Genomic DNA, 15,024 nt, shown 5'->3' with positions numbered 1-15,024 from the left:
CCTTTACACTGTGTTTTTATTTAACTGGGGAATTTTTATATTGATGTTGATCATCACTTTGTTGTTCCCATTACCATAGTTTGACACCCAATAGCCGATGTATTTTTCGTGCTGGGGTGTCGTTAAACATTCATTCATTCATTCATTACTTGTAGTTTTTATATTGATATACCAGCCATCATCAAAAGAGGAAGGTGAGATATTTAGTTTGACATAACTGAGCACAAAGTACACTTGCTGGCTTGTCGATTCAACCATCATGTTATACGTGTCCTGGTTTAGGTGAATTCCAAGTGTTGCCTTTCTTTTCCTCTTGCAAATCCAGGTTTCAGCTGGGCATGTGTGGACCGTATCAGTATGTATGCTATATACTTGAGTGTCATCGTTTTAACAGGAAGTGTGGTGCAAATCCAGGTTTCAGCTGGGCATGTGTAGACCGTATCAGTCTGTATGCTATATACTTGAGTCTGTCATCATTTTAACAGGAAGTGTGGTGCAAATCCAGGTTTCAGCTGGGCATGTGTAGACCGTATCAGTCTGTATGCTATATACTTGAGTCTGTCATAATTTTAACAGGAAGTGTGGTGCAAATCCAGGTTTCAGTTGGGCATGTGTGGACCGTATCAGTCTGTATGCTATATACTTGAGTCTGTCATCATTTTAACAGGAAGTGTGGTGCAAAGTGTTTCAGCTGGGCATGTGTAGACCGTATCAGTCTGTATGCTATATACTTGAGTCTGTCATCGTTTTAACAGGAAGAGTGGTGCAAAGTGTTTCAGCTGGGCATGTGTAGACCGTATCAGTCTGTATGCTATATACTTGAGTCTGTCATCATTTTAACAGGAAGTGTGGTGCAAATCCAGGTTTCAGCTGGGCATGTGTAGACCGTATCAGTCTGTATGCTATATACTTGAGTCTGTCATCATTTTAACAGGAAGTGTGGTGCAAAGTGTTTCAGCTGGGCATGTGTAGACCGTATCAGTCTGTATGCTATATACTTGAGTCTGTCATCGTTTTAACAGGAAGAGTGGTGCAAAGTGTTTCAGCTGGGCATGTGTAGACCGTATCAGTCTGTATGCTATATACTTGAGTCTGTCATCATTTTAACAGGAAGTGTGGTGCAAATCCAGGTTTCAGCTGGGCATGTGTAGACCGTATCAGTCTGTATGCTATATACTTGAGTCTGTCATCATTTTAACAGGAAGTGTGGTGCAAATCCAGGTTTCAGCTGGGCATGTGTGGACCGTATCAGTCTGTATGCTATATACTTGAGTCTGTCATCATTTTAACAGGAAGTGTGGTGCAAATCCAAGTTTCAGCTGGGCATGTGTGGACCTCATCAGTCTGTATGCTATATACTTGAGTCTGTCATCGTTTTAACAGGAAGAGTGGTACAAATCCAGGTTTCAGCTGGGCATGTGTGGACCGTATCAGTCTGTATGCTATATACTTGAGTCTGTCATCATTTTAACAGGAAGTGTGGTGCAAATCCAGGTTTCAGTTGGGCATGTGTAGACCGTATCAGTCTGTATGCTATATACTTGAGTCTGTCATCGTTTTAACAGGAAGTGTGGTGCAAATCCAGGTTTCAGCTGGGCATGTGTAGACCGTATCAGTCTGTATGCTATATACTTGAGTCTGTCATCGTTTTAACAGGAAGTGTGGTGCAAATCCAGGTTTCAGTTTGGCATGTGTTGACCGTATCAGTCTGTATGCTATATACTTGAGTCTGTCATCATTTTAACAGGAAGTGTGGTGCAAATCCAGGTTTCAGTTGGGCATGTGTTGACCGTATCAGTCTGTATGCTATATACTTGAGTCTGTCATCATTTTAACAGGAAGTGTGGTGCAAATCCAGGTTTCAGCTGGGCATGTGTGGACCGTATCAGTCTGTATACTATATACTTTAGTCTGTCATCGTTTTAACAGGAAGTGTGGTGCAAATCCAGGTTTCAGCTGGGCATGTGTAGACCGAATCAGTCTGTATGCTATATACTTGAGTCTGTCATCGTTTTAACAGGAAGTGTGGTGCAAATCCAGGTTTCAGCTGGGCATGTGTAGACCGTATCAGTCTGTATGCTATATACTTGAGTCTGTCATCGTTTTAACAGGAAGTGTGGTGCAAATCCAGGTTTCAGCTGGGCATGTGTGGACCGTATCAGTCTGTATGCTATATACTTGAGTCTGTCATCGTTTTAACAGGAAGTGTGGTGCAAATCTAGGTTTCAGCTGGGCATGTGTGGACCGTATCAGTCTGTATGCTATATACTTGAGTCTGTCATCGTTTTAACAGGAAGAGTGGTGCAAATCCAGGTTTCAGCTGGGCATGTGTAGACCGTATCAGTCTGTATACTTGAGTCTGTCATCATTTTAACAGGAAGTGTGGTGGACCGTATCAGTCTGTATGCTATATACTTGAGTCTGTCATCATTTTAACAGGAAGTGTGGTGCAAAGTGTTTAGAAAATCTTTGTTAAACTTCGGAGGAGAATGGGCAGAACGATTGGAACATGTTAAAAAGGCCTGCGTCTTATATTATAGATACTACGGTTCATATTAATATTAATGAAATTTATAATTTATTCACTTAGTAAACCATCAAGGCGAGCGGGTTGTGGCCCTGTGGTAAAGCGCTCGCTTGATGCTCGGTAGGTCTTGGATCGATCGCCGTCGCTGGGCCCATTGCGCCACGACTGGTATATCAAAGGCCGTGGTATGTGTCATCCTGTCTGCGGAGGTAGTACTAAACCAAATAACTTCCGGCTGGGTCAAAGTTCGAGGTGCACCCGACTTTTGATAGAGAAGTGAACACCACAAGTCCTGTGATTGGTTATAAATGTGAGTGTGTTGGTGTAAAAAATAATAGTTTCATCTGGGTAAAAAAAAAAAATGCAATTTTATTTCATCTAGTACCAATGCGTCAAGTAACCTCGTGCTTGAAACATGTATGGGGTATCTGTGAAAAAAAAAGTTATCGAATTTTGTGCGGAACTAGGGTTGTCATAGACGCTACCCATTATCTTAGAAACAAGCAGCTTGACCCCCATTTTTTTCTGATTCACTTTAAGTGTGAGGGGTGGTAGTATTTATATCCGTAGCGTTTATGTTGATTGATACGTTGCAGGTAGGAGTTTTAGCCACATATGTTCCTATTGTCGTCTATGGTATTTGATTTGGTAGTATACACCCTGAAACGGTGCATATAAACTTTCCTTTGCTACTCATGGGAAATGTAGCGGGTTTCCTTTTTAAGACCATACGTCACACAATTACCAAATGGTTGACATTCAATAGCCAATGCTTAATAAATCAATGTGCTCTAGTGGTGTTGTTGTAAGATCGTACTTATAATTAGAACTCTGCCAGCAACTTTACTGAATCTCTCTGTGTTTTTTTTGCGCTTGCTGTAACACAGGTGTACTCGGTCTGTTAAAGCTTTTTGACCATATACAAATCATAATGGTATAATCTAGTAATACCCACTTGGTGGTTGATTTAAAACAACAAAAAAAAAAACAGCAACAAAAACAATAAATAACTAACAAAATAGAGACATAAATTAATTAAGTTAAACAAAAGAAAGAAAAAAAGAACCACCCCCAAAAAAAAACACACACAAAAAACCCACAAAAAACCCCCAACAACAACAAATCAACAACACTAAGTAAAACAAAACATTGGATATCATTTAAAAGGAAGCTGTGACTTTGATTTAAGCCGTTAGAGAAGAAATCAGCTAACATCACATAAGCTACTCCCTTGGATTATCAGCTATGACGTAATTTCCTACAGAGAGGAATTTTATGTTACTACGGCTATCGACGTGCGTTTTCAATGTTTTGTAGTGGTACCGCGCCTTTAAGGATATAACCGGGTAGATATGAACATTCGGAGATTCACAAAAGAACCTGTTGTAACTGTTTTAATTGTGTAGATTCTGAACAACATGTTCTATTTCACTGTCCTCTTTATGATCTACGGCGGGACGTAACACAGTGGGAAAACGCTCGCTTGATGCGCGGTCGGTATAGGATCGATACCCGTCGGTTGGCCCATTGGGCTATTTCTCGCTCTAGCCAGTGCACCACGACTGGTATATCAAAGGCCGTGGTATGTGCTATCCTGTTTGTGGGATGATGCATATAAAAAATTACTTGATAATAATGGAAAACTGTAGCGGGTTTCATTTCTATGACTGTGTCAAAATGACCATATGTTTGACATCCAATAGCCGATGATTATTAAATCAATGTGCTCTAGTGGTGTCGTTAAACAAAAACAAACTTTAAGATCTTTTTTTTTTTAAAGGCAGTATCAGCTATAGTACACTTTAATAACCTTTTAGATAGAGAAAAAAGATGTCATTACTTCTTAGCCAACCAGATATCGATAAAATTACAGCCAAAAGTTGCCATCTTATTTTATTACGTCGTCAAATATTTTGATACATATAGACATATACATATTTCAGGGATTTTAGTGTTACTTCTTGTAAATACAGTACTTTAAAAAATTTTTGAGTCTTTTAATAAGTCTCTCATAACTTCATAGGAGTGGCTTATGTACTTTTACTGCTATATTATTGTATTATTACTGTTGAACTCTTGTTTTATTTTATTAAATAAATAATCTCTCTCTCTCTCTCTCTCTCTCTCTCTCTCTCTCTCTCTCTCTCTCTCTCTCTCTCTCTCTCTCTCTCTCTCTCTCTCTCTGTTTGTCAGGCCAGGTAATTAATCACTTGATCTCTGTTTCCAACCTGAAAGTAACGATTACAACAACTGTAATTACTATAATTATAATAACAACAACAATAATAATAAAAACAACGAAAACAATAATAACAGCAACCACAACAATATTCGACAATAACAACAACAAAACGACAAAATAGAAATAGAACTAAACAAACGAAGAATTATAACAACAACAAAATTATCCCGTCCTACAAAAATTAAAACAGAACCCATAAAAACAACAAGAACAAAACAAACAACAAGAACAAAACAAACAACAAGAGGATACAAGAAACAACATCAAAACAAAAGAAACAAAAAATAAAAGAACGAAAAACAACTCACAACAACTGTAACAACAACAACAACAACAACAAACAGACCCCAAAGAAACAAAGATACAAACAAGCAAACAAACAAAAATCCAACAAAAAACAAAAACAAAAAACAAAAAACCCAACACAAAACCCCCCACAAAAACAAAAACAACAACAACAACAAAACCAAACAACATCAACATTTTAATTCGTTTTCGAAAATCCCCCACATATAATTACAAACGTATGACGAACTAGTTCATGACTAAAGAACAGTGACATTTCCTGTTGTCGTACATTCGGCTTCCTGGATATTTAAACTCCCTGTTTTACACGTCACCTCTGTAGATAATGTCTGTAGCATTATACTGCCTATTGTACACCCCACCTATATGAATAATGTATGTAACTCACCGTGTGAGGTGTAAACTATATATACTAATTCATCTTAATTGGACGCTCGTGAAATGTCATCGATCTCAACAACGCCTGTTGAAACATTAAAACGTTAACTTGAGACACAACACGAATCACGATGCTGGGTCCATGATCAATGTGACATTTGATTAAATTTAATATACGAAATATCACTGGAACAAAATGTATATAAGTAGAAAACATCACAAGTCACAAGTTCATTTCAGCCTAACCTGCATAAATATGTAAGTAAATATTATACATTTTGTAACATGTTTTCTTTGCTGTGCTCTATCTAATATTTACTTATTACGCATAATATTAAAAGGGACTCGTTTTTAAATGAAATATTTGCACATTATTAACATTATTATTTACTTAATTGTTTTCTTGCTTATAATATGAATATTTGTAATATCTCAATATCGATTTGTTTTGTCTAAATATTTACGTGCGTACAAATTTATTATTTCTTTCATCGGCCAAACGGAATTTGAAATAATTCGGCCAAAGGTAATTCTAAATGTAATTACTCGTATAATTCTTTTTTAAAGGTAAAATCATGTTTTAAAAGAACATGTGTGCTTATTTTGTTGGGGTGGGGGTGGGGGTGGGGGTGGTATTGAACGAGGTAGTTGTTTTTGTGTTCTTGGATGTTTGTAGTTTTACGACACAACTAGAAAACATTGGTTTATTAATCAATCAATGGTACAGATATAAACTGCGGTATTTATGACACATCAGTGGCGGATGAAAGCAAAGGAGGGGAGGGGGTAGAGGGGCGAAGAATGTGAGATCATGGATGTCGTCTTAAATGTTTTTTGTTTTGTTTAAGTTTGTTTTGTTTTGTTTAATGAAAAGTTTGTTTTGTTTAACGACACCACTAGAGCACACTGATTAACTAATCATCGGCTATTGGATGTCAAACATTTGGTAATTTTGACATAGAGTCTTAGAAAGAAAACTTGCTACATTTTTCCATTAGCAGTAAGGAATCTTTTATATGCACCATCCCACAGACAGGACAGGACATACCACGACTTTTGATATACCAGTCTCAGACTATATATCTAAATTATCAAATGTTTGACATCCAGTAGTCGATGATTAATAAATCAATGTGATCAAGTGGTGTCGTTAAACAAAACAAAACTTTAAAAAAGGAGACCAAAAAAAAACAAAAACACCCAACTTAGAAGGGGAAATATAACTGAAAATCCACAAAATGCAGTGTTTGTGTTTCCAGCCGTTCCAAGTATGACTATGTTTGCTCGAGCCGTGTCTGTGGTAGTCGTTATCGCGCTGTGTGTGGTTGATGACGTCAGTGGCTGTTCGTGTTCCAGGCCGGGACCAGCGACTGATGTGATGTGTCGTCAAGATAGATTCGGTAATACACGTATATAACTATATTCGCTCATTAATTCATTCGTTCGTTCATTAATTCATTCATTCACTCATTTATGCATTCATTCACTCACTCACTCACTCACTCACTCTCTCATTCACTCTCTTTCATTCATTCATTTATACTTATTTTTATTGCTTCTATCAAATTAAGGTTCAAGCACCCTGTGCTGGGCACACACCTCAGCTATCTGGGCTGTCTGTCCAGGGCAGTGGTTTAGTGGTTAGTGAGAGAGATGTTGGCGTAGTGGTCTTACATTTATCCATTGAGTCGTTACACTCGCTCTGGGTGGAAGCCGGTACCGGGGTGCGAACTCGGCACCTACCAGTATTATGTTCGATGACATAAACATTATATGTAATTGCAATCTTTTAACTCGTGATGGGCGGGACGTAATCCACTGGTAAAGCGTTGACCTCAGTCGGACCATTGGGCTATTTTTCGTTCCAGCCAGTCCACCACGATTGGTATAACAAAGATCGTGGCGTGTGCTACTTTGTGTATGTGATGACAAAACATGTTTTGTTTAATGACACCACTAGAGCACATTGATTTATTAATCATCGGCTATTGGATGTTAAACATATGGTCATTTTTGACACAGTCATAGAGAGGAAACCCGCTACATTTTTTTGTTAGTAGCAAGAGATCTGTTATATGCACATCCCACAACCAGGATAGCACATACCACTGCCTTTAATATACCAGTCGTGGTGCACTGGCTAGAACGAGAAATAGTCCATTGGGTCCACCGACGTGGATCGATCCTAGACCGACCGCGCATCAGCCGTGCGCTTTACCACTGGGCTACGTCCCGCCCATGTATATGGGATGATGCATATAAACAATTCATTGCTACTAAATGAAAAATGTAGCGGGTTTCCTCTCTAAAATTACCAAATGTTTGACATCCAATAGGCGATTATTAATAAATCAATATGCTCTAGTGGTATCGTTAAACAAAACAAATTTTAATATTTTGTTATCATCATTATCGTCATCTTCACATTATTAATATTCAATTATTGTTGTTTTTATTGTAATTACTGTTACTGATGCTGCTGTGACATTATTATATTTTACCCAGTGGTCAAGGGAACGGTGAATGACGTCAAGATAGATTCGGACAATGTTGGATACTACTACATAACAGTAGAAGAAGTATTTTGGGTAAACAATTTATCACATTTAGTTACGATATCTTATACGCAGACCTTAGTTTCAACCGATAAAAACGGACACCTAATTTGGTTAATCTACAAACCTGCAACACACAATTGTATAAGGTTTAACATCTGTGGTGGCAGTACTCACGACGGGTGCCATGGGGTGGGGGTGGGGGGGGGGGGGGGGGGGGGGCTACAGTATGTGCTCACCTTTAGCGAACACCTGACATCACCACTGTTTTGACAGTGATTCATGAGTATATGTAATCATAGCTATAGTTATAATAACGCTCAAGAAGACAACTTGCCCATATACAATGACGTCATCAGATATGACTTTGTCTGATGACGTAATGTTTACGTTCATCATGAAATAATTAAATTTTCTTTGCGTCTATACACTTTACGGCAATCTGATTGGTCCAGAGGTGCTTACTTTTTTCCCGTTCATATCTCTTGATGAACTGAAAAAATATAAGCCACGCCTACTACCCCCCCCCCCCCCCCCCCCCCAACACACACACACTGACTCGCACTACTTTTGTGCAACAAGCCGGATTATTCAGGCAACCATATTTACATATTTTGAAGAAAAAAACACGTGAAAGCTACAAAAGCAATAAAAAAATGTATATGATAAATTGATGAAAAGAAAGAAATGTTTTATTTAACGACGCACTCAACACATTATTTTACAGTTATAAGGCGTCAGACATATGGTTAAGGACCACACAGATTTTGAGAGGAAACCCGCTGTCGCCGCTACATGGGCTACTCTTCCGATTAGCATCAAGGGATCGTTTATTTGCGCTTCCCACAGGCAGGATAGCACAAACCATGACCTTTGTTGAACCAGTTATGGATCACTGGTCGGTGCAAGTGGTTTACACCTACCCACTGAGCCTTGCGGAACACTCACTCAGGGTTTGGAGTCGGTATCTGGATTAAACATCCCATGCCTCGACTGGGATCCGAACCCAGTACCTACCAGCCTGTAGACCGATGGCCTACCACGACGCCACCGAGGCCGGTAATTGATGAAAAATGCTATAGCAGAGTAGACATGTCGATCTATACACACTGATTTAAAAAACAAAAACAAACAAAACTCTTCGCTAATCATGACATGAAGTCATGTAGGAAACGTCACGCCTGCAACTTACTTGTAAGGATGTTCTACAGCTGTTGGCAAAAATTAACGGTTCGACCGACAGCATAAATTCCCTTCATTCACTTTCATAAAATATAAACTAAACACGAATAGGACAATTCCTTCCAGTATAACGAAATGATTCGTAAAAATGCACAGCAACTAGATGAAATGGCGTCACTTATCAAAAGTACGTAATTTACCAAATGACGTCATTTATAAAAAAAATCTCCTGATTAAATCAAGGATTGTCTGTTGTTTCTTTTACGTTCATCGGGGTATGAACAAAAAAAATCATCCGCAAACTGTGTGAATCGGCGAAGCCGTTCTCACATAAGTTTGCGGATGATTATTTTTTTGATACCCAGATGAACGTAAAAGAAATAACAGACAATACTTATAATTAAATTTGAATGATACATGCTAATAATAACACTAAAACGTCATACTTTATTTTGAATTATTTTTTATCCATAAACAATAACGCTCATTAAGACAACTTGCCCATATAAAATGACGTCATCACATATGACGTTCCCCGACGACGTAATTTGTACGTTCATTGCTACGTCTGGACCAATCGGATGACGTTACGTTGTAATGAATGTAACAGAAATTTAATTATATAATAGTGAATGAACGTTTGCATTCTTACGCGACATAGTATCAATGAAATTTACACAAACAATACTACAGGCGTATTTAAAGCTAAACTAAATAAATTCAGTTATGTATTGTTAAAGTATACATATAAATTTAATTATAAGATTTGACCGCAATTATTTTTTGGTTCATGAAAGTATGAACCGAAAAAACGATGTGCACACTTTTGTATTACCTCTACGTGGAGTCATTCAGTGTGCACATCGTTTTTCGGTTCATACTTGCATGAACCAAAACATAATTGCGGTCAATTCTTAAATGAACAACTCCCGTTGCTACGTCTGGAACAATGGGATGACGTTATGTTGTAATGAATGCAACGAAAATTTAATTACATCTATGCATTTGTTATATTTTTAGAAACGCACGTACATCTGAGAAGTAATGGTTGCGGAGATGAGCTATTGTCTGTGTTTTATGGGTATTTTCCCCTTTCAGCGTCACATAAATTTATATCATTCTATTCATATTGTAACTACACGCAGTGGCATATCCAGAATACATTTCGGGGGGGGGGGGGGGGGGGCAATGACATGAGGCGGAATGCCAGTGGAACTTTGGGGGAGGTTTGGAGGGGATCGTAAAAAATGAAATTAATATATAATAAATTTATAACTGTCGCAAAATTTAGTAGGGGCCGATGCCCCTGCCCCCCCCCCCCCCCCCTAGATCCGCATCTGACACGTATATGGAAATGTGTTACACTAAAAGATACAGACTTGTGGATTAACCAAAGGTACTGTCCATTTCCACGCATTGAAACAGGGGTCTGCGACTTTAAATTGATTTCTAGGACTACTCCGGATTTGTTGGCAAGGCTGTTTAAATAACCTCTTGACTCTGTTTTAATACGATGGTGCATGGAGGTGTGTGTGTGTGCGTGTGTGTGTGCGTGCGTGTGTGTGCGCGCGTGTGTGTGTTATAGGTCGAAGAATGATAAAGAGAAACGTTGGATATAACATATATATATATATATATATATATATATATATATATATATATATATATATATATATATATATATATATATAATTATAGTAAACAGGGGACGAAAGGTATGTGTGTGTATGTATGTGTGTGGAGATTGTTTTGAGAGTTGACGAAAGATAAAATAAGCAATATATGGGTATAGGGGCGATGGAGGTAACTGTAAGAGGAGTCAGGAGGGAAAGAAAAATGCTTGTAGTGCATAGGCGTAGCTCAGTGGTCTAGGATCGACCCCCGTCGGTGGGCCCATTGGTTTTCTCGTTCCATCTAGTGCACCTCGATTGGTATATTAAATGCTGTATATTCGCTATCCTGTCTGTGTGTTGGTGTATATAAAATATCCCTTGCTCCTAATGGAAAAATGTAGCAGGTTTTCTCTCTAGGACTTATGTCAACGTTACCAAATGTTTGACATCCAATAGATGATGATTAATAAATCAATGTGCCATAGTGGGGATCACTATGCAGTCTGCGTTGATATACGAAAACACAACACAAAATGTATTATACGAGGATCATTTTATGGATAACAAGAAAGTTAAATTTTAACGACACCACTAAAACCTATTGATTTATTAATTTCAGCTACTGGATGTCAAACATTGGATAATTTCAACATATAGTCTTAGAGAAGAAACCCGTTACAGCTTTCCATTAGTAGAAATAGTTATCTTATGCTCCATCCCACAGACAAGATAGCACATACCAATGCCTTTGATATACAAGTCGTGGTACACTGGTTGGAACGAGCAGTAGTCCAATGGGCTCGCCGACGGGGGTCGATCCTACACCGACCGCGCATCAAGCGAGCGCTGTACCACTGGGTTACGTCCCGACCTTGTTAAATGATAAGTGGAGTGCAGGAGGGAAAAGTAAAATAACTGTAGTGCGTAGGCGTAGCTCAGTGGTAAAACACTCACTTGATACGCAGTCGGTCTGGGATCGATCCCCGTCGGTGGAGGGAAAAGTAAAATAACTGTAGTGCATAGGCGTAGCTCAGTGGTAAAACACTCACTTGATACGCAGTCGGTCTGGGATCGATCCCCGTCGGTGGAGGGAAAAGTAAAATAACTGTAGTGCGTAGGCGTAGCTCAGTGGTAAAACACTCACTTGATACGCAGTCGGTCTGGGATCGATCCCCGTCGGTGGAGGGAAAAGTAAAATAACTGTAGTGCATAGGCGTAGCTCAGTGGTAAAACACTCACTTGATACGCAGTCGGTCTGGGATCGATCCCCGTCGGTGGAGGGAAAAGTAAAATAACTGTAGTGCGTAGGCGTAGCTCAGTGGTAAAACACTCACTTGATACGCAGTCGGTCTGGGATCGATCCCCGTCGGTGGAGGGAAAAGTAAAATAACTGTAGTGCATAGGCGTAGCTCAGTGGTAAAACACTCACTTGATACGCAGTCGGTCTGGGATCGATCCCCGTCGGTGGAGGGAAAAGTAAAATAACTGTAGTGCATAGGCGTAGCTCAGTGGTAAAACACTCACTTGATACGCAGTCGGTCTGGGATCGATCCCCGTCGGTGGAGGGAAAAGTAAAATAACTGTAGTGCATAGGCGTAGCTCAGTGGTAAAACACTCACTTGATACGCAGTCGGTCTGGGATCGATCCCCGTCGGTGGAGGGAAAAGTAAAATAACTGTAGTGCATAGGCGTAGCTCAGTGGTAAAACACTCACTTGATACGCAGTCGGTCTGGGATCGATCCACGTCGGTGGAGGGAAAAGTTAAATAACTGTAGTGCATAGGCGTAGCTCAGTGGTAAAACACTCACTTGATACGCAGTCGGTCTGGGATCGATCCCCGTCGGTGGAGGGAAAAGTTAAATAACTGTAGTGCATAGGCGTAGCTCAGTGGTAAAACACTCACTTGATACGCAGTCGGTCTGGGATCGATCCCCGTCGGTGGAGGGAAAAGTTAAATAACTGTAGTGCATAGGCGTAGCTCAGTGGTAAAACACTCACTTGATACGCAGTCGGTCTGGGATCGATCCCCGTCGGTGGAGGGAAAAGTTAAATAACTGTAGTGCATAGGCGTAGCTCAGTGGTAAAACACTCACTTGATACGCAGTCGGTTTGGGATCGATCCCCGTCGGTGGAGGGAAAAGTAAAATAACTGTAGTGCATAGGCGTAGCTCGGTGGTAAAACACTCGCTTGATGCGCAGTCGGTCTGAGGTCGGTGGGCCCATTGGGCTATTTCTCGTTCCAGGTGGTGTTAATTGGCGCAAGAGAATGTCATTTGGTTTGCAGTAAGAGTTTTGTTTTAACAATTGTTTCAGCTGCCAGCCGAGGGTGAAGACAATTCCACCATCACGGTGATAGCGTTCGTCCCCAACGGATTCTCGTGTTCAGCGTCCTTCGACAAAGGTCAAACGTACCTCTTAACAGGTCAGTTCGTCTGAATATAATTTTTTGGTTTATGTCTAAGGACGGGTTTCCACCAAACTAGCTCAAGTCACGTCTAGCCCTCCCCTAATTGATATGTTGTAGGGGAGGGCTAGAGGGGACTGTGTGTAATACTTCGGCAATCGTCGACGACCAAATGGTAGCCAGCTACTGTGTCTAAAATACATTCCCCCCTCCCCATAAATCTTATGCCACAGAGCTTTAGTTTGATTATTCTCGAGTCCAGTCATGACGTTCAACTTACATGTTAACCAGTACCAATCTGAGCCCATGAAAGGTAACCAATTATTGGCAATAAACTCTTTCTATTTTGGACGAATTTGTAATAAAATATAAGTATATTTGGTAGATTCTACTTAACTGGTATTTGTCGATTGTGTTAATATGTTTCTCTCTTACCTGTGCGCAACAACACATATTTACAATGTTCAAACACACACGTGTAAGAAAGAAAAAGAACAAAGAACCCCCGCCAAACCCCCAATAACCCCCAAAAAACCCCAACAACAACTAAATTAAATAACTGCATTTAAGAACAACAAGTTTCGTACATTAAACAACTGCTTTTAAGAACAACAAGTTTCGTAAATTAAACAACTGCGTTTAAGAACAACAAGCTTCGTAAATTAAACAACTGCATTTAAGAACAACAAGCTTCGTAAATTAAACACCTGCATTTAAGAACAACAGGCTTCGCAAATTAAACACCTGCGTTTAAGAACAACAGGCTTCGTAAATTAAACACCTGCATTTAAGAACAACAAGTTTCGTAAGTTAAACAACTGCGTTTAAGAACAACAAGGTTCGTAAGTTAAACACCTGCATTTAAGAACAACAAGTTTCGTAAGTTAAACACCTGCATTTAAGAACAACAAGTTTCGTAAATTAAACAACTGCATTTAAGAACAACACGTTTCGTAAATTAAAGATCTTGTAACTTAAAAACTGGCGTGTAAGGAAAACCAGGCATCGTACATTAAACACCCGCGTTTAAGGAAAACAGGCATCGTACATTAAACAACTATGTTTACGAAAAACAGGTTTCGTAACTTCCGCCCTTATTCTACCACCTGGTAAATTAAATAACTATGTTTACGAAAAACAGGTTTCGTAACTTCCGCCCTTATTCTACCACCTGGTAAATTAAACACCTGTGTTTACGAAAAACAGGTTTCGTAAATGTAATTTTTGTTTATGTTTTCACATTTTGCAGGTTCATACTATAATGGTCGTTTCGTGACATCCTACTGCCACAGATTAGCCAAGTGGGACGATGTTCCGAGGAATGAAATCGAGGCTCTGAGGAATTTCCCATCATGCATTTCGCTTAACCTAGATGAATTTCAAAGTAACTGAAATTATTCTATTAAATTTCTATTGAAATGTTTGTACAGATTGATTGGAGTTATTTGTGGTGTGTGATATTACCTGTATACTGATATCGAGCGACTCACAGAGAAATAACTTTGTTTTAAAAATAAGAAATACAATAAAACAACATCACAACAAAAGGAAGACGTCCATCGTTTCGAAGTTCAATAGGAAAACAAAGTATGGAACACAAAACAAACAAAAAAAGATGTAGCAAACATTCTTATTGAAGTTATCTTGTCGACAGATGAGTTAATTTAAATTTTGATACAAAGCTTACATGTAACATGGTGCCTGATAAAACGTGCCAGTGGCGGATCTAAGTGGGGGGTCCAGGATACAGATATATATATATATATTTTGTTTTCATTTGTTACGTTAGAGAATCGGAGAAATCCGTTCAGGAACC

At 39.2% G+C, this 15,024-nt stretch overlaps 1 protein-coding gene across 1 annotated transcript; it reads left to right on the top strand.

Moving 5' to 3' along the window:
• Positions 1-6,718: 6,718 nt before the first annotated feature.
• Positions 6,719-14,631, top strand: LOC121387894. Its single transcript, XM_041519126.1, has 4 exons — positions 6,719-6,853; positions 7,959-8,041; positions 13,118-13,226; positions 14,458-14,631. The coding sequence occupies exons 1-4, from the start codon at positions 6,724-6,726 to the stop codon at positions 14,598-14,600; spliced, it is 465 nt and encodes a 154-aa protein (XP_041375060.1). The 5' UTR covers positions 6,719-6,723; the 3' UTR covers positions 14,601-14,631.
• The last annotated feature ends 393 nt before the right edge of the window (positions 14,632-15,024 follow it).

This window comes from Gigantopelta aegis, chromosome 13, assembly GCF_016097555.1.
Source record: "Gigantopelta aegis isolate Gae_Host chromosome 13, Gae_host_genome, whole genome shotgun sequence".
Classification (NCBI taxonomy): domain Eukaryota; kingdom Metazoa; phylum Mollusca; class Gastropoda; order Neomphalida; family Peltospiridae; genus Gigantopelta; species Gigantopelta aegis.
Note: the sequence above shows the minus strand (reverse complement) of the source record. Positions and strands in the feature narration are given on the sequence as shown.

Coding starts and splice junctions, on each gene's coding strand:
- LOC121387894 (XM_041519126.1), top strand. CDS start 6,724: ATGACTATGTTTGCTCGAGCCGTGTCTGTGGTAGTCGTTATCGCGCTG. Junction 6,854..7,958: donor GTGTCGTCAAGATAGATTCG/GTAATACACGTA, acceptor TATTTTACCCAG/TGGTCAAGGGAACGGTGAAT. Junction 13,227..14,457: donor TCAAACGTACCTCTTAACAG/GTCAGTTCGTCT, acceptor CACATTTTGCAG/GTTCATACTATAATGGTCGT.